This window comes from Tubulanus polymorphus, chromosome 9 (genome assembly GCF_964204645.1).
Source record: "Tubulanus polymorphus chromosome 9, tnTubPoly1.2, whole genome shotgun sequence".
In the NCBI taxonomy this organism is placed as follows: Eukaryota; Metazoa; Nemertea; class Palaeonemertea; order Tubulaniformes; family Tubulanidae; genus Tubulanus; species Tubulanus polymorphus.
In genome coordinates this window covers 7801471-7826813 of record NC_134033.1, presented here as the reverse complement: position 1 = coordinate 7826813, position 25343 = coordinate 7801471, and the positions used below count along the sequence as shown (strand labels likewise).

General features: G+C 40.4%; 1 protein-coding gene across 3 annotated transcripts in view; it reads left to right on the top strand.

The window, feature by feature from the left end:
- Window positions 1–25343, top strand: part of LOC141911072 (unhealthy ribosome biogenesis protein 2 homolog) — a 129813-nt gene that overhangs the window by 56772 nt on the left and 47698 nt on the right. For 2 of the 3 annotated variants that reach the window (XM_074802035.1, XM_074802034.1), the window contains 5 exons: window positions 1171–1323; window positions 4829–4980; window positions 8105–8260; window positions 11492–11563; window positions 12007–12121. In XM_074802035.1, coding sequence (XP_074658136.1) covers window positions 1171–1323; window positions 4829–4980; window positions 8105–8260; window positions 11492–11563; window positions 12007–12121 — 648 coding nt within the window. The remainder of the gene's footprint in view (window positions 1–1170; window positions 1324–4828; window positions 4981–8104; window positions 8261–11491; window positions 11564–12006; window positions 12122–25343) is intronic. The other variant, XM_074802036.1, reaches the window with a different exon arrangement.

Here is a 25343-nt window from a genome sequence, read left to right as displayed (position 1 = left end):
TCTTTGGGTCATCAGCAGATCGGCTCGCTCTACCATCATAGGGTGAGGTTGCTTCTTGTCACGACGCACTGCCGTGAATGTATGAGGGTTTTCAGGTCATCAATGTTGGCACTTTAGGATTATGTCTTTTGTCTGGAAGATGGTCCCTCAAGCCAAGGAAAATATGGAACACAGTAAAATTGAAACAGACAAAAATAGCCCAAGGAGTGGAAGTTACAAAACTATGTGGTAATTGTGAGAAATTTTTGGGAAAAAAACCCAGGTGTACAATCAATATGATACATTAGTGTTGATGCGTTGTGACACTCCCGACACCATAAACACTAATTCATAACCAGGTATACATCAAATACAATGATGTCTTACAAGAAAATTTACTATTTTGGGTCCTGCTTCTATTACGGCATTTGCTTGGTTTTACTAGTTATATCTGGAGGTCAGTTAGTAGAATGATCTAAGATAGTAGTTAACAATTTCTAATGGACATAATTCGTTAATAGATGGTTATAGTGCATTGTGTCTTTAGATTACATGACCTTATCAAACTGTCCCTCCTGTATACATTATCAATGATTGATTCTAACTTACTGTTTAATCTTGGACCTTCATCTTGAATAATGACATCTGAACCTGGTTTCAGAAATATTGCTTTGTTTAGCATGTCCAATGTAAAAGTGTTTCAAGTTTGCAAGGTATTCTGTCTTCCACTTAAACAAAAGTGTTCCAATAGCTTGGAAACATACATAAATCGTTTCAAAGGATCAATGCTTTTACTCATAAATCACTCACTGGTTACTAAAATCCAATCAAAAGATGTAGAGTCACTCCCAGGACCAATCAACATTCTCGCGGAATTACTTGACCCATTATAGAATTTTCCATGGGCCTGGTCTGACTATTTGTCAAACTGAAGTCCACTTGAACTTCCTCTAACCGCCAGAAAAACTATTTCACCAAACTGATTTGGAAAAATTGTGACTACAACTCTCTGATATTCAGTTATTTTGTTTACTCTGAGGTGCCTTCAAAAACACTCCTGTGATTGTGGCTTAAAATGGGGACTTACAGTAGAAATTACGATCTGAACTCAAAGAACGATACGTATATTGGTTCTTTAGAGGTAAAAATAAGCTCATAAGGAATATTTAGATGATATATGTATTTTCATAGAGTTTATTATGGACTCAGAAGATGAAGGCAGCCTTACTGATGATGACTGATTCAAACCGAGCATCAACAATGGTTGTCATTACTGAAGGTGTAAAGCAAATATTCAAAAGTGATACAGGACATTTATTTCATGGACAAGCATGGAATGGAACGGTGAGTTCGGTCGTTATAAGGTTCAAATTCAGTTGTGATTGGAGAATGAGTGATTGAAAATATAAGTGTGCGATTTAAGTCATATCTCTGGAATTGAGTCCTTGAAGTATGAACAAATTCTAACAAACAAATGCTCTCCCAGTCCAGATACAAAACTGGTCTTGAGACACTGTCACAGTACAAACCTCTACTCTGCCCTAGTTGTTACATCCTGGCTAAGAAATCTGAACCTATTAACATTATAAGACTTCAAGAGCAAATGCTTTCAAAATAGAATATTGTGTAATAGGTATTTTCAAATGTGATATATTCACAAATATCAAATATAACTGGTTTGAATTTTAGTTCAGCCATTTCTGAGAAATGCAACTTTTAAATTGGCACTGCTATTGTTTATGTAAGCAGGTGCATGTTTCTGACATCTCTGACAAACGCTCCCGGCTTCCAATCATTTCACTAGACGTTTCAAAGTAGGGTATTTAATCATTTTAGAAATGTCTTTCAATTTTGAAATCTTACCATTGTATACTGTTGCTACTGTCGGATATGACATGATAAACATATATCAGTGAGTAGCGCTATATACAGTGAACAAACGATGTTTATTTGATCGATTATACATTGGCTACGTGTACTAGATAACATCATAAATAGCGCCACTGCAAGTTGTATGTGAACAATACGCACGGAGTGAAGGAAAAATAAGTGACTAATTTACAGCTAATTAGAGATACTTCTTTCCATCAGACAGATCTCAGGTTGTTATTTTTTACTAAAGTTTCTTCTTGTTAAGAAGTGGCAGAAAGTATAATTTTGATAGCATTTTCCATTTTATGAAATGTCATTCACCTATCAACTATTAGCCTGAAAATTAATCTTTTATCACCAAAATTTTCGGCCACTATATTGTCCTCTGTGGGTACAGTACCCCTTTCATAACCACTTACGGTATCTTTATACCAGGGGTTTTAGTAGAATTACCAAAAATTTTGATTTCTGGCTCAGTATATTGGGTGGGTATGAGGCCAGTACTGAAAGGGTTAAGAAGTGAAATAAGATAGCCTTAGATAGTCTCACATGCGCTTCTATACTGTTTTCTCTGTGCGCCTTCAGGCTAATAGTTGATAGGTGAATGACGTTTCATAAACGTCCTACACACAGCAGGGTGTCACTCATGACGTTTCCAAAAGATCATCCATAGGGAAAGGAATTAGTGCATAATCGTATGGTTATAACTCCATCACACACTTGATGCTGATACACAGGTGCTCCTATGCTCAAACACATGCTGGGACGCCTAGTTACAGAATCGCCGTAGTTTAGAGTGATTAACAAGTCGCAAACTGAATCAACTTGACATATAATGAGTCTTATCTAATCAAGACAATAACTCCAAGAACATTACACAAGCTTGCTTGATTCTGGTCTTGAAATACTAACATCAAGTGCAACATATAGATTATCGGGTATCCATGTTTATGGGTTTGCCTCCGGAAGCTGGGCTATATTGCCTAACCTCAAAGGGCCCAGCCGGCCCAACCCATTCAATAATGCGGACCCCGTCTAGAATAGCTGTAAATTACATTCACGAGATTAACGACTCGACGAGTCTTCTTGAATCAAGCTTTAACAACCAAGACAATATTACACAAAAATTGCTTCGTTGGTATTTGTAAAACAAGATGTCAGATGTGATGCCAGTGAACCTGACTGTGTTGCCCAGCCTCTAACAGCCCTGCAGGCCCAACAACCTTATAATCGTTGTAAAGGGAACAAAAGCAATTCGCACAACATTTGCTTTGATATGACTTGACAGTTGACTCATTTCAACTATCATTCAGACTGAGGCCAATCCATAACTGCTGCTTTATTAAATGCCTCTCATTTTCGCGGCAAATTGTGGATGAAAGAAATTCTTTCGTCAACAATTTGCTGCTCAAATGACAGGGATTTTAAATTTTCATCCATATCCTGTCAAGTTTTACCAGACAATCATTGTGGAATTTGAAATCCTTTTAAGGAGAATCTCATGAAAATCGGACAGTATAGGCATTTTGGACTGCTGGGTGGGGTTCATTACCCTTTGGCCTGCCATGCAGTTGTTGACCAGGTTCAGTGGGCAGTGAATGGAGAGTCAAAGCCAGAGTGGAACTAGGTCTTCCAGACAAGTCTTTGTGTCCGGTGCAGGCTTTATGTTACCATCGATAGATCGTTCTGCGCCCCAGAGGGGTTTGCACAAGCATTATTTGTTCATTCTACTACTTGATCATCTTAAGGGTGACATTTCTCGAGACTGTGGCTTGCTGGGGCTCGCCATCATTAATGAAGAACATTTCAATTAAGTTCAATCTCTCCTCAGAAGGAGTGGCTTTACACCAAGTGTGGTCTATGGCTACCTAGTGCACTACCTTTTGGAATGCTCCTTCAACCTTTATGTCCTTTTATTTACAGGATGTATCAGGCCAGGTGGGCTCAGTAGCTTCATTGGGTTCTATTGTCATGGCTCGAGAAGTCTGCTTCCTTAGATCGAACTCTATGTCAATGGTCTGGCCGATTGATAATCATTCCTATGCTTGATACACTACGTTCAAGGCTGTTTTTAGTGCTCTCAAACGGTAGCCTGTTATTTTACTACGTATGGGTGAAATTGAGTCGATCAACCAAAAATATATTTCGTAGTTTGTTTTTCTTTATGGTGCGCGAACTTGAAAGTTGTGGGTTTCATATTTTTTGAGAAATGGGGTAAAAAATTCGATTTATTTGAGCACATTTTTTGCGGCATCTTTAACTGTAAAAAATTACACGTGTGAAAATTCAATGCTATTTGCGTTGGAAGATCTTTATCTCCTTAAAATCCAAAGCTTTGTTCCGTAGAAATGGGCTTTCAAAGATGAAACCCCTCAAAATCTCGGTTATATATAATTTGTGTTGACCCGTTTTGACCGCCCTCATGACGTCATGTGTGTAAAGCATTAAATAGAATGGTGGCACAATTGAATTGGTTTATATTCATCGTTGCTAGTGCGATTACTGACACTCAAGGCGTATCATACAACAATTTATTGTTTGAAATGTGTTAAACGATTCTTATTTTGAAATCCCCTGCATAAGGTAACATTGCATCAAGATATCTGGTGAAAATGTGGGTTCAAAATGCGGAAATTTACTTCCGTCGAACTGTCGAATCTTAAAATTGTCGAACTGTCAAATCGTAGAACTGTCAAGTGACCGAATCACTGATTGAATGTTATGAATTTGAGAAAATAGGAACTACAGTCCCCTATACCTCGGTTGACTCTCATGCCCTATCACTGTCTGCATAATGCTGGGACAAGTTCTAGGTAAAGAATTGCATAAACAGTCAAATTTAACAGTGAACCTGCATCTTTAATCTAATATAACACAAAATATGGAACCACTGGGTCTTCATTACTTTGGTATACTGTATATGTTTGAAGGATGAATGTCTTGCTACTTTAAATTATTCATTTACAAATTGTTTTAGGTGGGAGATATCAGTCGAGAGAATTATGAAATTGCTCAGTGGAAAATTCTTTTGGGTAGTTTAACTAATACAGACAGCATTCCGCAGAAAACACTGTTACCCATTATCCAAAACATCATCAACTCCATCACAGAATCAACGCTGGCTGAAAGGTTTGTTTGGTCTTTCATAACTTAAATTTTGTTCAGAAAAAATAAACCCTTTTACTGTGCCTATAATGCTTATGGTGGTAAGTGAACCAATTGTATATAGTCTTTTCCCGCCGTGGGCTGTACTCCTCAATACTGGTCCAGATCTTATATGATCTTGAATTCATACGAGCAGTTCCATTCAGACCATAACGTTTGCGACTTGATGTTTTTGGTGTCTGGCGGGCCATTGGGGCCTTGTTGCAAGTCCGTTGATTTATGATTGTTTTTAGCCCACTCGGGACTCGTCCCAGCGGGCTATTGCCTTTACTTTTCATCCATTGTCCGTCCATTCGTCTGTAGACCGAATCCAGTTATTTTTGGAAGTTTTGTAGACGCTTCAAGTAATATCTTGATATTTGGTTTATACATGTATCTACCCTAGACACTTCTTCAGCCCAAAAACTGGCCCTGTCAGAATCAAGATGGCCGACTGGCAGCCATTGTTGTTCACCAAAATCAGCACTTTTTACACGTTTTTGTACTTTTTGAGGGAAATTTTGAAGACGCCTCGATCAATTACCTTGATCTTTCGTATATATTTGAACCCCCCCAGATGGTCATCCTAGGACCTTTTAAGTGCCCAAAAATGTTAATTTTGGACCGAATTCTGAGTCCTGTAGCTTCCTACTGGTTTGGCATTTCTCATTGCAATTGCTGATGGGTATTCTTTGAGAAGGCATGTTTTATACCTGAGACAGGTATTTTTGATCAGCCAATTATGATGCAATTGGCGGCCATCTTGGTGTCATCAGTACTCATTCGTAGGGGGAAAAAGTTTTTCGACATTATATTGATACCTAAGCATATTTTGTTACAACAATGAATTAGAAAGTTGTAGCTTATAACGTGTTCTATGATTGTGGTGAGTTTCAAGGTCATTGGTTGTTGTATATGGCCACCAGGGGGCGTTGAATAATACAATAACTTAGTGTTTCTATATTATATTTGTACCTATGCATATTTTGTTACCACAATCGATTGCACCATTGTAGCTCATGACATTGTCTATGATTGTGGTGAGTTTTAAGGACATTAGTTATTCTATATGGTCACCAGGGGCGTTGAATAGTAGAATAACAGGGGGTGTTGAATAGTATTTCCTTATTAGATAGGTACCTTATTTTGTTACCATGATCAATTGCAAAGTTGTGGTTCATGACATGTTCTATGGCCAGGGGGCGTTAAATAGTAGAATAACTTAGTATTTCCATATTTAATAGGTACGAGGCATGTTTTCTTATTACAATCAATCACAAAATCGTAGCTGCTGACATGTTCTATGATTGTGGTGTGTTTCAAGGTCATTGGTTTTTGTATATGGTCACCAGGGGGTGTTGAATATTGAAATTGAAACCCAGCCATGTATGGCTTACAAGTCACTTTAACATAACATTTGAATTATGTGGAGCACGGATCCCCTTCTCAAAATCTGCCAAAAACTTTTTCTTTAACAAGTTGTTTTCATAATCTTAGATAAGAAAAAAAAATTTTTGATGGGTTTCGTCGCCATGGGGTGTTGACATATGTCATATGTCACACATCTGTCTTCAATCTGTTCATTCATCAATATATGGAATCCAGGAATTTGGCATTGTTGTTTGCCAAAATCGCCCTTATTTTGTATATCATAAAGCTTTCAGATTTTACAGAACTCCTACATTAGTGATAAAACCTCGGTAGAGAGTTCCGATAATTAAAAATCCATAAAAGAACAAACATTTTCATTTACCATATATATAAATCATGTTGAATAAGTCGAACGTTTTCGGGTTAACATATACCCCAGCCCTATACTTGAGATATGTAGATGATGTATTTTGTGTATTTAGAGATCATTCCACATATCTAAAGTTATTCCAACAATTAAACGATTTACATTCTTGTTTAGAATTCACTTTCGAATTTGGTCCTAACATTGTACCCTTCCTAGATACTCGAATAGAAACTCCTTTAGAAATGGGAAAAGATTTTATATCAAGTGTCTACCGAAAATGTTCAAATACTGGTCTTTTACTCAACTTTAATGTGATGTGTCCATTTAAGTGGAAAATAGGTTTAGTTAGTTAACTGTATGTTATTTAGATCTTACAATATTTGTAACAGTTGTCTGGTTTTCACTAAAGAATTAGATTGTCTCCGTGATATGTTTTGCCGTAACGGTTACCCAGGCAGGGTGTTTGATAATTGTGTCAAACATTTTCTGGATTCTAGATTAACTCCGGGTAATAAACAGATTGAACGCGATGAAGTTTCTCAATTTATCTCAATTCCATATGTGGGCTACCCCTCCATACTATTTGCCTGTAAGATCAGAAATTTGTTCAAAAAACATTATTGCATTGATCTCAAGTGCTCATTCACTACCACAAAGATTAAGAATTTCTTCTCATTGAAATGTCCTACTCCTAAATCCCTTAAGGCTAATGTTGTATACAAATTCAATTGTTAATGTGATGTAAACGTTTCCTACATAGGAAAAACAAAACGACATGTAGCTACGAGAGTTAAAGAGCATCGGACAAACAAATCCGCTATAGGACAACATTTATCTATCTGTTCCACTTGTAGTTAGGACTTCAATGAAAACAAATTCAAGATTTTAGACAAAGCTAACTCAGACTTTGAATGTAAAATCCGAGAGGCCTTGTTTATTAAATTAGAAAAGCCGTCTTTGAACTTACAATTGTTTCAAAATGGATCCTCATTCATTTTAAATGTATTTCGTTAACCTGATCTGTCCTGGTTGATGCCAGGTTATATTATGTAATCTTCTGCTATTTGAAGCACCACTGTTGACCTGTTTCTGTAAACTTATATCTTAACATACTGTAGTTTTGCATCATTTGTTACTTGTCTTGAGAAGGGGTATATGTTAACCAGAAAACGTTCGACTTATTCAACATGATTTATATATATGGAAAATGAAACTGTTTGTTCTTTTATGGATTCCTACATTAGTGATTGGAAAATTGAAAAAGTTTAATCTATAGTAAGCCCCCAAATGCTCATGACATGATAAGTGATATTTTCTCGTTTGAATAGTATAACTTATGGACCCCTATTTCTCAATGTTTCTCTTTTTTAGGTCTGTGGAAATCGGTTTTACACATTATTCATTATCACAGCAGTTTTTAGGTAGTGAAACTTGTGAGGAAGCTCAGTGGCTGCACCCTCCTTTGGTAGCTTACACATGGTTACAGATTGCAGAAACATTATTTACGGGTTTATCAAAATCATCGAAGTAAGTTTCAGGCACGTGGAAGCAATTTTTGATTGCAGCGAATTTACTTTAAAAAAATTGGTATTCAAAGAAAAAAAAAACGTCATTCAGTAAATTATTACCGCGGCTTTGCCGCTGCATTCACTGTTCTTTCAACGCCACTGAGTTTATGTACTTCATCTGATTATTCTTCCTCATTTTGTACTGATATGCTTAGTTCATGAACCTTAAAGTTTGCTTAGTGTTAACAAAGTGTGTTAGTGTTAACGAAAATAAGCTGCTTTAGTGCTTATTCAAGTTGGCGTTTTAAGTAATTTACACTGTTCTACAGGCATTTGATGGATCAAAATGCCCAAAAGTTTAATTTTGCCATTCAAAAACGAGTTTGAATCAACGCAGAGCTGCCATTGCACAACGGGCCCCAGAGAGAGTAGAATATATCAGTGCTTCATCGAGCCAAAAATAGAAGGGCGGTCCGCCCCGCCCCCATAATAGCCGCCCTTGTGCCCTTCAGATGTGTCCCATGCTCGCCCTTGTGCCCTCATCACTTGCCGTAGGTCCGCCATCCTGTCCTTGTCAGTCACGAGTAATGAGTCAGGGCTTTCAAAATAAGCCGACGCATCCGACTGTTAGTAAGTTTCCTGCAACGGCTATGAAATATCTCGTATGATATCAACGATAGTAGCTCATGTGATCAGTGGTTATATTCAAATGTTCTGCAGTCAGTGTGCATCGTGTGAAAACATGCCTCAGACGCGTGGCCTAGTTTAAGTTTCCAGGAAATTGGCTGACTTCCAAACTACTGCCAATCATTCTAGCGACTGCCGTTGTAAAGCTGGTAGTGTATATTCGATGGATTGTTTCGTTTTGAACACATCGTGATGCTCTGGATCTTTTTATCTAGACTATTAGACAAATTTTTTATATACAAGGTGAAAAAATTTGTTCGGTGAACTCACAGAGAGACTCGCACAGACAATTAGTTTGAGTAGCCTAATAGCAATAATGTGTTCTTAAGCTGACTGCTTACCAATTATCAACAGTTACTTGCCAATCACTAACACTATCAATTTAAATCAATTAATTTGATATTTCTAAGATTAAAAATATGCAATTTCATGTAGGTCTATACACAATTGCTGGCTCTTTTTCGCTGTATTTGCTACTTGAGATTGGTTTTTTCTGCAATTTTTTTGTCTGCAACTGGTTTTCCAAATCATTTTGAAAGCCCTATCTAGATTAACTTTTGTTCATTGACAGGCATAGGTGTAAGGATGTACTGTGGTCAAGTGTGTCACTCATGGCATAATCAGATTTAAACATAGTTTCTAGTCCTCAATCGTAGTAGGGGGTACCTCGATCTATGCAATAGGGAACATTGCAGTTTGCCCCTAAAACAGACGTGAGTGCGTTATTATGTGCCCTTGCTCCGATGGAATCACGCACAAAAATGCCCTTATTTGAAATCAGCACCCTGCCCTTTTTTAATGCTAGATGAAGCACTGTATATCCAGACATGCTAGCTGTTACGATTTTAGCATTAGTTTTTTGTTGATTTTCTAGTGACTTGGTATATTTGTTTTAGGGGTGAGGACTATGAGACCTGTGTAGACCTGTGTGTAAGATTTGTGCCATTTTCACAGTCATGAGGTTTGGGGCAGCTGAGATTGTTTTTTCAAGTGAGAATATAAAATCAGGAAATGAACATTATCGCCATATAGCCTATGCCATCTTAACTATTTTAAAACTTGTAACATCGTTACAATGTAAATCTTTCTGTAAAACTCTGAATACTAAATGATTCTACTTCTACTGTGTCATGAAGGTATAGTTTGTAGATAGGAAAAGGTTTTTTGAAGAAAATATAAACAGATTTCGAGCTATAGTCCTAATATTCGATAGATAGTATCACTGTCATAGTATACATCTCCTCGCGTGGAATTGGGGTTACCCAGGCTTTTTTCTTGCCACCAGGGGGAGTTGAATATTGAATAATCTTAGTCTCACCTGTACTCATTCCTAGATTGGAAAAGGTTTTTTTCTAAGGAATAATAATGACACGATTTAGCTCATAGTCTTGATATTTGACAATTCACAAATGATACAAGACTACAGTGCGATAGTAGATATAAGCTACAGAAACAGGTCAATGGTGGTGCATAAAATAGCAGTAGATTACATAATATAACATGGCAACAGCCAGAACAGGCTGGGTTAATGAAATACCCGGTACATTTAAAATGAATGAGGATTCATTTTGAAAAAATTGTTGGTTTAAGTTGGCTTTTCTAATTTTATAAACAATGCCTCTAGGATTTTACAATGAAAGTGTTACCTTTGTCTAAAACCTTGAAATTGTCTTCATTGAAGTTCTGACTACAAGTAAATGTTGTCCTATAGCAGATTTGTTTATTCAATGCTCTTTAACTCTTTTAGCTAGTTATCGTTTTGTTTTTCTAATATTGGAAACGTTAACATCACATGAACAATGAGGACTTTTTGTTCGACTGAGGCAATAAGGGTTTCACTTGTGGCAAGCGAGGATCCACCAGGTTTGCTAGTGTGCATTCAGACAACAATTCCAAGGCTAAAAATCTAGATGAAAGTGAACATGAACTAGATTGTGACAGGGTTGTCACACTGATACGCACGGCATCTAGTGGGATAGCTGGTGGCTCGGAATCCTCATTGAATTTATATACGACATAAGCCTTAAGGGATTTTGGAGTAGGACATTTCAAAGAGAAGAAATTCTTAATCTTTGTGGTAGTGACTGAAAATTTGAGATCAATGCAATCAATGCAGTAGTGTTTTTTAACAAATTTCTGATCTCGAGGGCAAATAGTATGGAGAAGATAGCTCACATTGAAATGAATTGACAGACTTCATGTTCAATCTGTTTGTTACCAGGTGTATATGTAGAATCCAGAAAACGTTTGACACAATTATCAAACAACATGCCTGGGTAACCAAAACATATCTCGGTTAGTTACTGTGTCGGTGTTAGTTGAATACACTTGTGCAGTGTAAATTACATTTAGCAGGTATTGTATATTTGCAATTGACAATATCTTCATGAAGATGATAGTAAAAGTTACAGATTGGGCGTAGTCCCCCTGGGCACTTATAGATAGACAATGAACCAACTTGCTTGATGAAATGAGTAATCATTTGTTTTCACCATGATTATGAAATCAAAAATTGATCCTCTAGTTTCTTAAGTAAGTCTAACCAAAGTCTTAAATTTTACAGGGCTGGTAAAGATTTCATCACTTTGTTCAAAAAGTTTTTGAAAGAGGATGCTATTCCAGAATCTCAACTCAGGTCTGTATACAATCCGTGATCAGTATATCCTTGAACCTGGTTTTGCCATCAAGATTTAAGGCAGGCTTAGATCAGGCTTGTTGCGATTATCACTCTTTCATCAAATCAGGGGCTCTCATCTTACCTTCATTATTGCAAATTCTGCATATCGATTTGTTACCACTAATTCAAGGCCTATGTTTGAAATAAAGGTAGCTTCTTGCTCAGGATCCGAGTTGAAATCAAATCGGTATCATTGGGACTGATGGAACTAGTCTTGTTCTGAAATTAGATAATGATTATAGCTAAAAATCCAGGGTGACTTATCAGTTAGATAGTTTAAATGACCGTTCAGTTCATTTGATCTTTGATGTAAATCACAAATGTGGGACATGGTCCTGAATTAATTTTTTCTGGTCTTGGCTTTACTGTGTAAGATAAACTTTGACTCAAATTATTTGCAGTGAATTCCTCATACCGGTTAGAGACCAATTAATAAAGAATTGGGATGGAATTCGACAATCAAGTAGAATGAAGATTGATCCAAAAGTCACTATGAAACTGAAGTTGTTGTTGCAGGTATGTATGCACGGGTACATGACATGGCTCTACTGAATATTGCTCTACTGAATATTGCATCACCCAACAGCCTTCTCCCCTTTCTCAAATATCAAGACAGTCACTTGGGGTTTTACTGTGGTAAATTAATGATTTCATCAAGTTTGAATATACTCTAAGCAGGATTGGTCTTTATGGCAGGGGTTTGCTCTGTGACAGAGTCTCATATCACAGGGAGACCGGGCATGAAGGAGGCTTACAGAAATAAAGGCCAAATCCCGTGTTAATACCACATAAACATTAGCCAAACACAATTCAGGACACGTCGAGGGAATTTAGAATAGTGAATAGAAAAAATTGATTCGTGGCAGTGAAATAAGGAATGGTGCAATGAATCTTGGTTATCGTTCAATTTGTTAAAATAGATTGTCTAAAAAACATATACAGTGTATCTCATAAATCGAATCATTAAGCATTCAAGTTCATACAATGTACGGTATATAAGAAGTATTGATTTGTTTTGACCTGTGTTGTACGGAAGGTGTCTATTTGAGTCATTGGGCAAAACCAATACCACGTATATTCATGAATCATCATGCAGAGTTCTGTGGGATTACTACATGTATAGTGCTTTGCAGAGATCTTGTTAATCGATGGACATAGAACTAACTTGAAAGTTTATTGATGCCTTGAAACATAACCAATTTATTGCTTAATATTGTCGACAATAAATAGAATAATATAGATTACATAATAATGATAAGAATGCTTTATTTAGGATTTGAATATAATGATAATTGAATTGAATTGACTGGCTACTAGTCTAGCCTCATTACTGATGATACAGTGCACTTCCTCTCAAAAATATTTATAAAAATTTATCAAAAAATGAAATAAAATATGAAGTATATTTAAGTACAAAATAAACCCCAAAATTCACAATTGTAATTGTCATTTCAAAATGCCAATATTGATGACGTAGTGCACATCGACTCGCACTGAACCCCTTGACAAATAACACATACTAGGTATCACATATGCATAAACATTATTGTATATCATTCTTTCGGCATCAAAAAATTTCGTGGTTCAAGGGGAGACATGTAAGGCTTTTTTCATTACTTGTAGTGCAAATCCCACTGAAATTCCACCAAAAATGTTGTATTTCCGTCGAGTACTGTACCCTTTCCTATGGTTTTTGCCAATATTTTCTAAATTTGGATTGATCGCCAATGGTTTTTCTATATGACCCGGCTCTGCGGTATTGCATTTAGCCACCGGCGAAATCAGCCATCTTTTTTCTTGGCGTTCTAGCAGTAGAACGCGTTGGATTTTTTCGCCGTAAAAATCTGGGAATAAGGATATTAGGGAGTTTTCACTCTCATAACGGTGAGTCCGTTCGGTTTGGGGGTTATCCCTGGTTTCTATTTTTCTGTAAGAATTTTATTTACAAATATAATTTGATTGAATTGAATTGAATTTATTATCAGAGATGCTAGAATACCGGAAATTTAGGATCGCCGATGTAATTTCCGGAAATTGGGTGAGAATTCCTCGCGGCGACCAGTAATGGAAGGACCGTAAAAGCATTCGTTTGCTTGTACTCGTCGTCGCTTCTGTGTTATTTTATCTTGGTCTCTGTTTCCGAGGACGATCTGCTAAAATGTATATATGTGTGCTTGTTGTGGTATCTGTGCGTGCGTAGGCGGAGCGCCACTGTTGTGACGCCATTTCCAATTAAAAGTCAAATCTTTACGCGCTGTTGTACGTCGTCCCGCTGACGGCCAACAATGTGAAGATGCACGTGGTAATAATTAAGATGATATTTAATAAATATCATCTTAATTATTACCACGTGCGTGCTATGTCCTGAGGCACGCAGCTTTGTAACTTTCTTTTTACCTGCAGCTGTCAAGCAGGACGGTCTGCAAAATGAGCACGCACGGAAAGATTGTCAGTCGGGAGTCGGCCGATATAAAGGCAATTGACAGCGGTATAAAAAATAAATTTAACTGGCACTGGCAAGAGTGTAAGGACAGTAACGGGGACTACTTATTGAACTACATTCGTAAGTTAGACTTAGCTGGCGTGGCGTACTGCGTCGTTTGTAAAGACCAGGTCAAATACGGTAGTGGCGAGAAAAAAGATATTCTTCGTCACCCGGATAGCGCGCGGCATAAGAAGGCAAAAGTAGAAAAAGAAGTAAAAGTATCCGTCCTGTATGGAGCTGCTCCGAATATTGAAAATGTAGTAACAGTTACCGAGACCACCCAGACCGCTCTAGAACGCATCTCCGGCGATGCAAAAACGCAAAATTTTTTATGGGGGACCCACACGAATCGTGATTGTCCCAGACCCCCCCTTCTAAATTCCGGAATTTTGGTACTTTGGCCCTAGCATCTCTGTATTATTGTGACAGAATAATTATGCCGCCCCCTCCTAGGGTCAACATTGTGGTGGGGAGGGATGCGGGCATTTGTTTGGCGCCTGGGACAATCACGATTCGTGTGCGTCGTGCAGGCGCAAATCCGGTCAAATATGTGCAAGGAGCAATCCTTGCAAAGTTTGCGAGGTGTGGTCCGAGGACCTTTGGCTTCGGGCCGATAAGGCTCTTAAACTAAGAGATCGTCGTCGAGTTAATAGCAGGGATTGTGCCAACTGACGTCTCTATTTCTATTTCTAATCGTATAGCGGAGCGGTCGCCGGTCGTTCTGGTATGATCGGCTTCCCAACTCCGTTCACCGGGGAGGAACGCTGGTTCATCGCCACCGGTCTCCAGTCGTTCACCGGTCTCTGGTCGTTCACCGGTTCAGCCGGTTTGGCCGGGTCGGGCAGTTCAGACTACATGTTCTGAACCGAGCGCGCGCCGCGGTAGTCGGGAACGGCTCTCCCACTAGATCTATACGCCGTGAGCGTTATAAACGCACAAGATCTCCTTCTCGCAGATCAAGGTTTGATCGCGAGAGGGATTACGATAGTTATTGTAGGAAGTTTCGCCGTCGGTCTTCTCATCGTTCGTCGACGTCGGTTAGCGATGAAGGCGATTCTTCTAGTAGGTCCCGATCCCGTTCGAGGGACCATCACCGAAGTCGGCATGATCGTCGGGATACTGGAAAATTCCTGACTCAGAAGGATTTCCATGTATTTGAAGAGAAGATTTTAAACTTGTTATCATCGTCGCAACAAGTCGCTGCAACCACCACAACAGGTAAGCCTATTCCTGATTGTCCGGTTAGAAGTTCGCCAGCCCACTCAGTTCTTCGGAATTCTGACTCTGAATTCCTGGATGCTGCGGTATGGTCTGATTTCAATGAGGATCTGGTCCCAGAAGCGGCAATTCCTTCTGGGGTCGTTCCTGTCGCCAGCAATTGTGGGTTGCCCCAGACGATGGGGACTTCCCTGGCTCGCAATGTATCTCCGCCTTGTCAGTTTTATCCGAACCAGCGGGGGACATGCCATTTAGAGCGATGATAAGTGAGTTCTTTGTCAAGCACGGGGCAACTCGCGCTAAGCCCACAGCAGCTCCTCGGGGTCAGGCTAATCTTGTGTTAGCCTCCCGTCAGTCAGTTATGGACTCCAGTTCCAAAACCCGTCTACCGGATATGGTGTCCAATGCTTTGCTCAGAGCTCCATTGGGGACGTCTTCACGTCTCTTCTCCTGTTGGTGCGCTCCGGTTTCTGCAGAGCTCAGGAAGATTCGGGAGGTCCAGGCCAAGTCCAACCCCCGAACTACGTGGAAAAGCGTTCTGGTCCGACGCCGGCGGTGCAAGGTTCGGAACGGATGCAAACAGGACCATCTCAAACTTCAGCACTTTCTCAGGCGGCTTCGGATGCCGGTTGGAGAACTAGCACGCAACTTCAACAATCGTGTCAAGCCTCGTCCAGTCGTAATAGTTCCGGTTCGTATCGAGGCAAGGGGTAGGCTCCAAAAAGGGGCTCTTCCTTTCGGAAAAACTCGAAATGAATTCTTGGGACCAGTGGGAGGTTGTCTACAGCAGGCAGCAACCCACTGGTCCGACCTTTTCAGAGACGGTTGGCCCTCTCGGGTCGTCTCTCATGGCTACCGTCTCCGTTTCCTAAGGCGACCGCGCCTGACGAGGTCACCTCCCGACATGTGGCCAAAACCAGGTCAGGAGGCCTTAATCTCTCCGGCTCTCAAGGAATTGGCCGAGAAGGGAGCGACAGAACCAGTTTGCAACGAAACTTCTCCCAGCTGGTTTTCTCGAATATTCATGGTACCAAAGGCCACAGGGCGTCAACGGACGGTGATAGATCTGTCATCCCTCAATCGGCACCTAGACATTCCAAGGTTCCGGATGACCAAACCCAAGGACGTGATTCAAGGGCTCCGTCCGGGTCAATGGGCGGCTTCGTTGGACCTGAAAGATGCTTACTTTCAGGTTCCAATTCACCCAAAATCTCGTCGATTTCTCAGGATAAAGTGGAAAGGCCGCCAGTTCCAATTCAGGTCTCTTCCATTTGGCCTCAGTACGGCCCCGTGGGTTTTCACCAAGTTGGTCAAGTCAGTTCAGAAGGTACTTCAGTCAAGGGGTGTTGGACTGTTCGTTTACCTCGACGACTGGTTAATAGTCGCGAACTCGGCTCAGGAATGTCGGGACGCAATGACCTCAGTCTTGCACTTAGTCCATCTGCTAGGGTTCCGCGTAAACAGGGAAAAATCTCAGTTGACGCCGGCCCAACAGTTCACTTATCTAGGCAGGGACTTCGATCTCCGATTCGGCAAAGTCTTTCCGTCTATGGCTCGAGTAGCCAAACTTCAAGAAGCTGTAGTGGGAGTGTCCACAACCCCGAGAACAGCTCGTTACTGGTCACGGCTTCTAGGCTCCATCAGCTCCATGGGTCTGGTGGTGCCCTTAGGCCGCCAGAAGCAGGCGCTTGCAACAATATAAGAAGGTCTTCTGGTCTCGGTCGAAGGGCAACTGGGAGACTTTGATTCCCGTACCTCCAACCGATCTAAGTCCGGATCTTCAGTGGTGGGCGGCAACTACAAATCTTCTGCGCGGGGTGTGACTAGCCCCGTTAGAGGCTCCAGTTCGTGTATTCATGGATGCCAGTCACCAAGGATGGGGGGCACATCTGGAGAACTGAGTCAAAGCCGGGAGATGGTCTCGCTACGAGGCCACCAACCACATAAATTTCCTAGAAATGCTGGCCGTGTGGAAGGCCCTGAAGTTCTTTCACAGGAGAGTGGAGGGCCACCACGTTTGGTTAGCCACAGACAATTCAACAGTGAGGACTTACCTTCAGAACCAAGGGGGTCCTCACTCAGAAACCCTCACGGGTCTGTCGGCCAAAATTCTTCTTTGGTGCCAGACAAAGGGCTTGTCCCTGACTGTTGCACATTTAGCAGGGAAAATATACGTGATGGCCGATGCTCTGTCTCGTTGAGGTCAGGCTATTGTGACGGAATGGGTTCTCCACCAAGAAGTAGCCGATCGGGTTCGGGGCATGTTTGGCAATCCGCTGCTGGATCTGTTTGCCACCCGGTTCAATCGGAGGTGTCCTCTGTTTGTGTCCCCGTTTCCAGACGCGGAAGCGTGGGGGGTCGATGCCGGGGGTCGGAGATGCATGCGTATGCGTTCCCGCCCACACCAGTCCTGCCACGCTTACTGGATCAAATAGAGAGGTCATTCAATTGCAACATAGTTCTGGTAGCACCATGTTGGCCGGCTCAGAAATGGTTCCTACCACTTCTCAACCTAGTGTGCGACAACCCCAGGATTCTTCCGAATTTCCCATCGCTTCTGTCTCAGGGGAACTTTCGGCATCATCCAAACAGCCAGTGGTTAAATCTGCTCGCCTGGCCATTGTCCAGCGATCCTTGTCAGCTTCAGGCTTTTCAGAACAGGCTGCCTCCTTTATCGCAGGATCTAAGCGGCCATCAACAAGTGCCATTTACGATGCCAAATGGAGTCATTTTGCGGATTGATGTGCTGCAGGGGAAATTGATCCATGCTCACCCTCTGTAGCTCAATTGGCAGATTTTTTACTGCACCTATTTGTAGCAAAAGGTTTGCAGGTCATAACTATTAAAGGTTACCGCTCCGCGATTTCTCATACATTGCGTGCTTCTGGATGGTCAAATGTAGCAGGGGATCATCGGATATCCCAGCTTGTTGCAGGGTTTTCTATTTCCCGGCCTCGGGTACCAAGGATAGTTCCACCATGGGATCTGTCTGTAATTTTGAAGAAGTTAATGGAGGCTCCATTTGAACCTTTTTCGGCAGCGTCATTTGTGAATTTGTCAAAAAAGACTGTATTTTTGCTGTTCTTGGCTTGCTCGGCCCGTCGCTCTGAGATTCATGCGCTTTCAGTCCGACAAGGTCATATTGTCTCTGGGCCAGCGAAGGAATTTGTTTCACTGCGGCCTGCTTTGGAATTTTTGGCAAAGAACCAACAACCAGGCTCGGTTGGGCGTCAATGGCGAATTGAAGCCCAAAAACATCGAGTGGAACCGGGCCTTCCAGACAGGACTTTATGTCCTGTACGGGCGTTGTGTTTCTATTTAGATTGCTCTGCTTCACGGAGGGGTTGACGGGAACGGTTATTTATTCCGCTGCTGGATCACCTGAAGGGTGATATTTCACGGGACACAGTGGCCCGATGGGTCTCTTCACTGATCAAGGACATTTTATTGAAGGAGAATCTTTCCTCGGAGGGAGTGGTTTCTCATCAAGTGAGGTCTATGGCTACTTCCTGCGCAGCCTTTTCTGGTGCTCCGTTGGAGGAAGTCTGTCGGGCCGCCTTTTGGAATTCTCCATCGACATTCACATCATTTTATTTACGGGATGTTTCAGGCCAGTTAGGCTCATTAGCTTCACTTGGTCCTGTTGTTATGGCTCAAGGTGTCCGTTGTAGTGTAGAATATTTATGTTGCATTATCAGGATCACAGGGGGTGTATCCTTGTACATAGTTTGGGCTCATATCTGCAAGTATTAATTTCGCAAAATTTTGGGGGGGGGCCCTGAGCTGGACCCCACCGGTCTTCCCTGTGCTACAGTGATCCATTCCGTGCTTGGGTAAGTGCTCTCTTTTTCCCCTCTTACCTTGCGTTTGAGCGGTGGTTTTTCTATCTACCTTTCCCACCATCCTTGTGCTAGGCTAGTCTAGCAAAAACCATAGGAAAGGGTACAGTACTCGACGGAAATATTACAATTTTTGGAACTAAAATTTGTATTTCCGAGTAGTATTTACCCTCTCCTATGGTGGGAATCCCGCCCACCTGCCCCGCATAGCTGTTTTCTTTTTTGGGTCTGCTATGACGTAAAAAGATGGCGGATTTCGCCGGTGGCTAAATGCAATACCGCAGGGCCGGGTCGTATAGAAAAACCATTGGCGATCAATCCAAATTTAGAAAATATTGGCAAAAACCATAGGAAAGGTTAAGTACTACTCGGAAATACAAATTTTAGTTCCAAAAATTGTAATGTTTTCATAATTACATTAAAAGCTATTATTTCTTGATATAACTGTCTTAATTTTCCATCTAATTATTTGCAAAAAGTGCAAAAGTGCAAAAATAATCTCCCATCATTTTAATTTAATCCAATACAGTTTTCACTCTTTTTGGTTTGCATTGAGCCAATCATGTAAAATTGAGGTATGTTTTTTTTACGTGAACATTTGTTTTATTGATACTCATGTATTTCAAATTGCATCCCTATTTAGTTTACTGATATATTTTGATCTTAGTTAAATCATCTCATCTCTGCATTTCATGAGGCTGTGGTAAACCTCTTGGCCAATGGGCAATTTGTATTTAAAGTGAAATAAAGTTTATTATAGATTTTCATATTATTATCGGTCCAATTATTATTAACAAGAAAATTAATTTTAGAAAATTATTTGAGGCCTGGGAAAAAAATGTAGAATTTCTGGGCTAAGCTAATGTGGAATTGCAATTTTGAAATCAAAGTTTTAAGAAATTTGGGGAATGATGAGATTTGGCGATTGGGTAGATGATACAGGTCTTCGACTCTAGTAGTGGTTTAAATTTTTTTATTGAAAATTCTCAATAATTGATCGCGAACTTGCGACCGACTTCATTTACTTATGCCTCTAAGCTGGTCTGCAACTTCATTGCCTCCATGGATGAAGAAAGAGCTCTTCTGATGTCTGCTTCATTATGACTTCGAGCATATCGTGTGGCCTAGCCAGCCGGCCCGGGCCACGCGTTTGGCTGTCACTCGATTTCCTAGAGTCTTGAGTCTGGGTGGGTTGAAGTAGACATTGTCATTTAAAATAACATGCTTATGTTGTTCTGTATGAATTACCCGTGTGTCTTGTATGTTGTATTAATTTATTTTAAAATTTGTATTTATTGAATTTGGGAATTTTATCCCGGAATTTCAATGTAATAAGGATCAATAAAGAATTGAATTGAATTGTCACCTAATACACATGCCATCAGAGGACACGGAGCCGTATATGACAGCTATGCTATTATAAATTGCTAATCTCACGAAACTTGCATACTCCTAATATCAAACATATTTTCACAAACGATTGAATATTGAAATTATATGTTTACACATTTTCATATTAACCGCTTGTAGCCGCTGATGAAATTCACGCCGGCCCTACACACATCGTAGATAGCTTCGTCATTCCACCGGCATGCCCACGTCAGGGTCTGACTTTTATATCAGACTTCCGCATCGTGTATACATCCGCCATTTAACCGAATAATCCGATTTACTTATCATTTCTATTTATGCCTGCCGCTTCTGATATAATCATACATCCTTTACTATTACAATACGTCTTCTAATGATATTCAATGCAATATAACATTTCGACGTTCAAATATAGGTCATTATATAATCACAGGAAGCCATTCTACATCTATGTCAATAATATTTTGCCAGATAGCTTGTTTGTGTACACATAAACTTGTGACGTTTTGCACATCGATTTACGGCTGTCGTTTGTAAAATGACGCTGAATGGTTAGCATTGTTTAGGTTTCATAATGGTAACGTTTTATAAGGCGTCAAAAAAGTCTTTGAAAGTGATACACTTTGGTCTGTTGATCTTTTTGAACAATCACCGGCCATACCTAACTCTAAAGTTTAAGGTAAAACAAATTGATCTCACGTATTTGTTCCTGTTTCCACTGTCTTAGGCGAACAGATCTGCATAATTAAAAAAGTAGTACAATGAACAATGTAAAATGTTTTCATTGTTTTCATCCAAGGACCAAAGATCAAGGTCACCACAGGTCATTCATGTGAAAGCTTGTGAACGTCATTCAAGAAGAACCATTGATAGCAGGACCATGATATTACGTAGTATGATTACCCCTAGGGAGAGGATGTGCCCTATTGATTCTGGGCTCCAAGGATCAAAGGTGAAGGTCACTTCAGGTCATTCACGTGAAACCTTGCGTCGTGAATGTGATTCAGAAAGAACTTTTGATAGCAATACAATGATATTACATCGCATGATTACCCCTAGGGAGAGGATGTGCCCTATTGATTTTGGGGAAAAGGTCAAGGTCACTAGATATCATTCATATGAAACCTTGTAAAAACGATTCAAGAAGAACCATTGATAACGGAACAATGCTATTTCATAGTATGATTACCCCTGGGAAGAGGATGTGCATTAGTGATTTTGGAGTTCTAGGGTGAAAGGTCAAGGTTGGTAGACGTCGTTTGCCTAAAACCCTGTAAACTCAATTCTTGAATAACCATTCATAGCAGGAAAATGATATTTCATAGTATGGGTATCCCTGGATTCACTCATCATTTTTCTATACCAAAGATCAATGTCTTCAGGGTTCATTCATTTTATACTGGCTATCGCGGGGGACATAGATACGTAGTATCGAATTGCCTTGTTGTGAACTGTTTCCACGACCAATAAAGACTGATAAACACAACAAATTATTTTACCAAACTTATAAATCGTTAAATTGTCAAAAAAAAACTTGAAATTATGTACAATATATTAAATGGTCTAACCTACCACGAAATAAGGCTCTGTCAGTGCCTGGTGCAAGTATTTTCATCTCCTCAGCCAACCGTTAGTTTCAGTATCCAGTCTAGTTCATTGATATTCAGTTCTTTGCCATCTGTATTATGCAGTCAGTTGCACTAATTTTGTTCAGCGAACCACAGCAACAGTTGTGTTCCCTCTCCACTATCAGTGTCAGCTGGTCTTTTCTTTTCATCTAATTTTGAACCTGCTTCTAAAGTTCACACCATAAAAATTGGTTTACATGACCGTGAAAAGCATTCCATGACAATGGAGGTAAATCTGATCCGAGATCTGAATGGTCCACAGCCTGTTCATGCATCATCATCGTCGTCGTTGTGTCCAACGACTGTCATTTGGGACTACCCCGCTTCCTGACTCTGCCCTGCAGAATGGTGTTGGCCAGCAATCCTTTGGCTTGCATCACATGGCCAAACCAGGTCAACTTCCTGATTTTTGATGGGTTTCGTCGTCAGACGAACCCATCTATGGCATCGTCGTCATGTCTGTCTGTCTGTCTGTCTCTCTGTCTGTCTGTCCGTCTGTGGATGTTTCTTTATGACACGATTTAAGCTGTTTGTGTGGACCGACAATTCTGTAATTTCACACAGGTATTCTCTACTTGATGTAGATGGTGCAGCTTGGTTTATATTTGATTCCAATGATTATAAGTGCTCTAATTTGGTTAAAAGATAATTAACGTTACTCGCTAGTTCAAGCCGCTGTATAGCGCGTTGCTACGACGACGCTCGATCAACATTCTGGTACTCGCTGTGTAATACTGAACACGTATATACCTGTAGATATTGATCGTACTAGCACCGGTTTTAGATAGCGCGCGCGCTGATCGGTCTTAACACTTCTCGGAACTGCTGTGCTAAATGCTGAGAGGCCGAATCTATGCGCAATCATTTATTGGGCTCGTCACATTTGATAGTGAATGGATAAATAACCGGTGTCAATGACGGTCGCTACTCCCCATCAGTATAACTCATCAGCATAAGAAATAATTCTTTCGAGTTTTTTTTTTCAATCCCCGAAGTTGTTGTTACTATGTTGACCTCGCCGTTTTATAAGCTTACCGATGATTCTTCTAGTATTTTCAGGGTCACAAGACATGACGAAGCCGCAAAGTTTTGTACAAATTTCACGAAACAAACAATTATTAAGGCGGCACCTGATCTATTGATTAATTATGATAAATAATGTTTATTTCATTAAAAATTTGTTTTATTCAAACACTACTTTCATCGCACATAGCGTGATCGGTAGGCCCTACTATTCTACGGTAGGCCATGGACTCTTTCATGTGGTAGGCCTATTACAAATGATACAATCCGCGTGTCCGTGAATAAGTGACACGTGGTGGGGCGGGTTGTGAGGAGCATCGAAACTAATCCGTCACAAATAATAGATAGAAAACAATACCTTAAGAGGTTAACTTTTATTAACATCATTACCAAATCAAAACCTGCACATCCTATCATAAATAGAAATTCTAAGAATTTATTTCAAAGAATAATAAATTACGTCTTAATATTGGGATTCGAACTCGTAGCATCGATTCAGGTGCCTTTCCCAAAGCGGGTATCCCGCGGGGAAACCCATTACTATTTTTATCGAGAATCGCCTTTTTGACAGCGAGTTCGGTGAATGAAACAGAAACAATTACACAGAAACCCATCATGGAAAGTTTCTTTCTGGTTACAGAGGACAACACGCTATAATACTTTCCAATTTCCTTGGCAACCCTGACTCTGACTTCATTGTTCAATGTGTGAGTCCTATAGTGAATCTGCAGCAGCCTACGGAAACAGTTCATCTCAGGGACCGTAGCAGTTAAAGTTTGCCTCCTGTCATGTTGTTGCGATCGCGCCACACAAGTTTCAGTCATGAGAGTAGTCGTAGCCTTGGCTATTCTGGTTTTCACCTCCTTCAGTGACGTGACATCTTCATTCTGTACTTAGCCAAGGTAGGTGAATTTGTCTATTTGCTCAAGATGTTGGCCTCTGATATAGATATCTATTTAATCTTGACAGCCTGTGACCATGGTTTCGGTCTTAGGCAGACTTATCTCTATGCCATATCTTCCACTGGTGTTGTCTAATTGCTGTGGCTGTGCTTGTTCATCACTGGGTGTAGTAGACATCAGAGCAATGCCATCTGCAAACCGTAGATTCATGACTGCCCTGCCTGCTAACTTTGGGGGGAGACTCAATGCTTCCGTCGTGATGTTTTCCAAGAATATGTTACAGAGTGTTGGGGATAGCAAACACCCCTGTCGGGCACCTACTGAAGTGGGGAAACAATCACTGAAACTTGACCCAATGAGTACCATACTCCTTGATCCTTTGTACAGGGCTTGATTCCTCTACTGATATTCTAACGTCTGAACCCTGACCATCTTGCCATATTTGGTCAAAACACTTTTTATAATCAATGAATGCATAGACTGGTTTACCAGGCTGTCGGCACTTTTAAGCCCACTTGGGACTTTAGTCCCAGTGGGCTATTGCGTTCACTTATCGTCCGTCGTCCATCCGTCCATCCGTCCATCCGGGAAGTTTTGACAACGCTTCAATGTAATGTCTTGATATTTGGGTTACACATGTATCTATCCTAGACACATCTTCAGCCCAAAAGCTGGCCCTGTTTGAATCAAGATGCCCGACTGGCAGCCATTATTGTTCGCCAAAATCACTTTTTACAAATTTTTTAACATTGCGAGGGAAATTTTGAAGACGCTTTGATCAATTACGTTGTTCTTTCGTTGTTCTTTGAATCCCCCAAGGGCCCATCAGCATAACAAAAATTGGGTCGATCGGACTCAAGATGGCCGTCCTATGACCTTTCTAGTGCCCAAAAATGTCAATTTTGGCCCGAATTCTGAGTCCTGTAGCTTCCTACTGGTTTGCCATTTCTCATTGCAATTTGTGATGGGTATTCTTTGGAAAGGGAAGTTTTATACCTGAAAGAGGGTATTTCATCAGTACTCATTCGTAGGTGGGAAAAAGTTTTTCCGCATTTTATTAATACCTAAGCATAATTTGTTGCCACAATCAATTAGAAAGTTGTAGCCCATTGGTGAGTTTCAAGGTCATTGGTTTTTGTATTAACTTAGTATTGCTATATTATGTTCGTACCTATGCATATTTTGTTACCACAATCAATTGCAAAGTTGTAGCTCAGGACATCGTCTATGATTGTGCTGTGTTTTAAGGACATTAGTTATTCTATGTGGTCT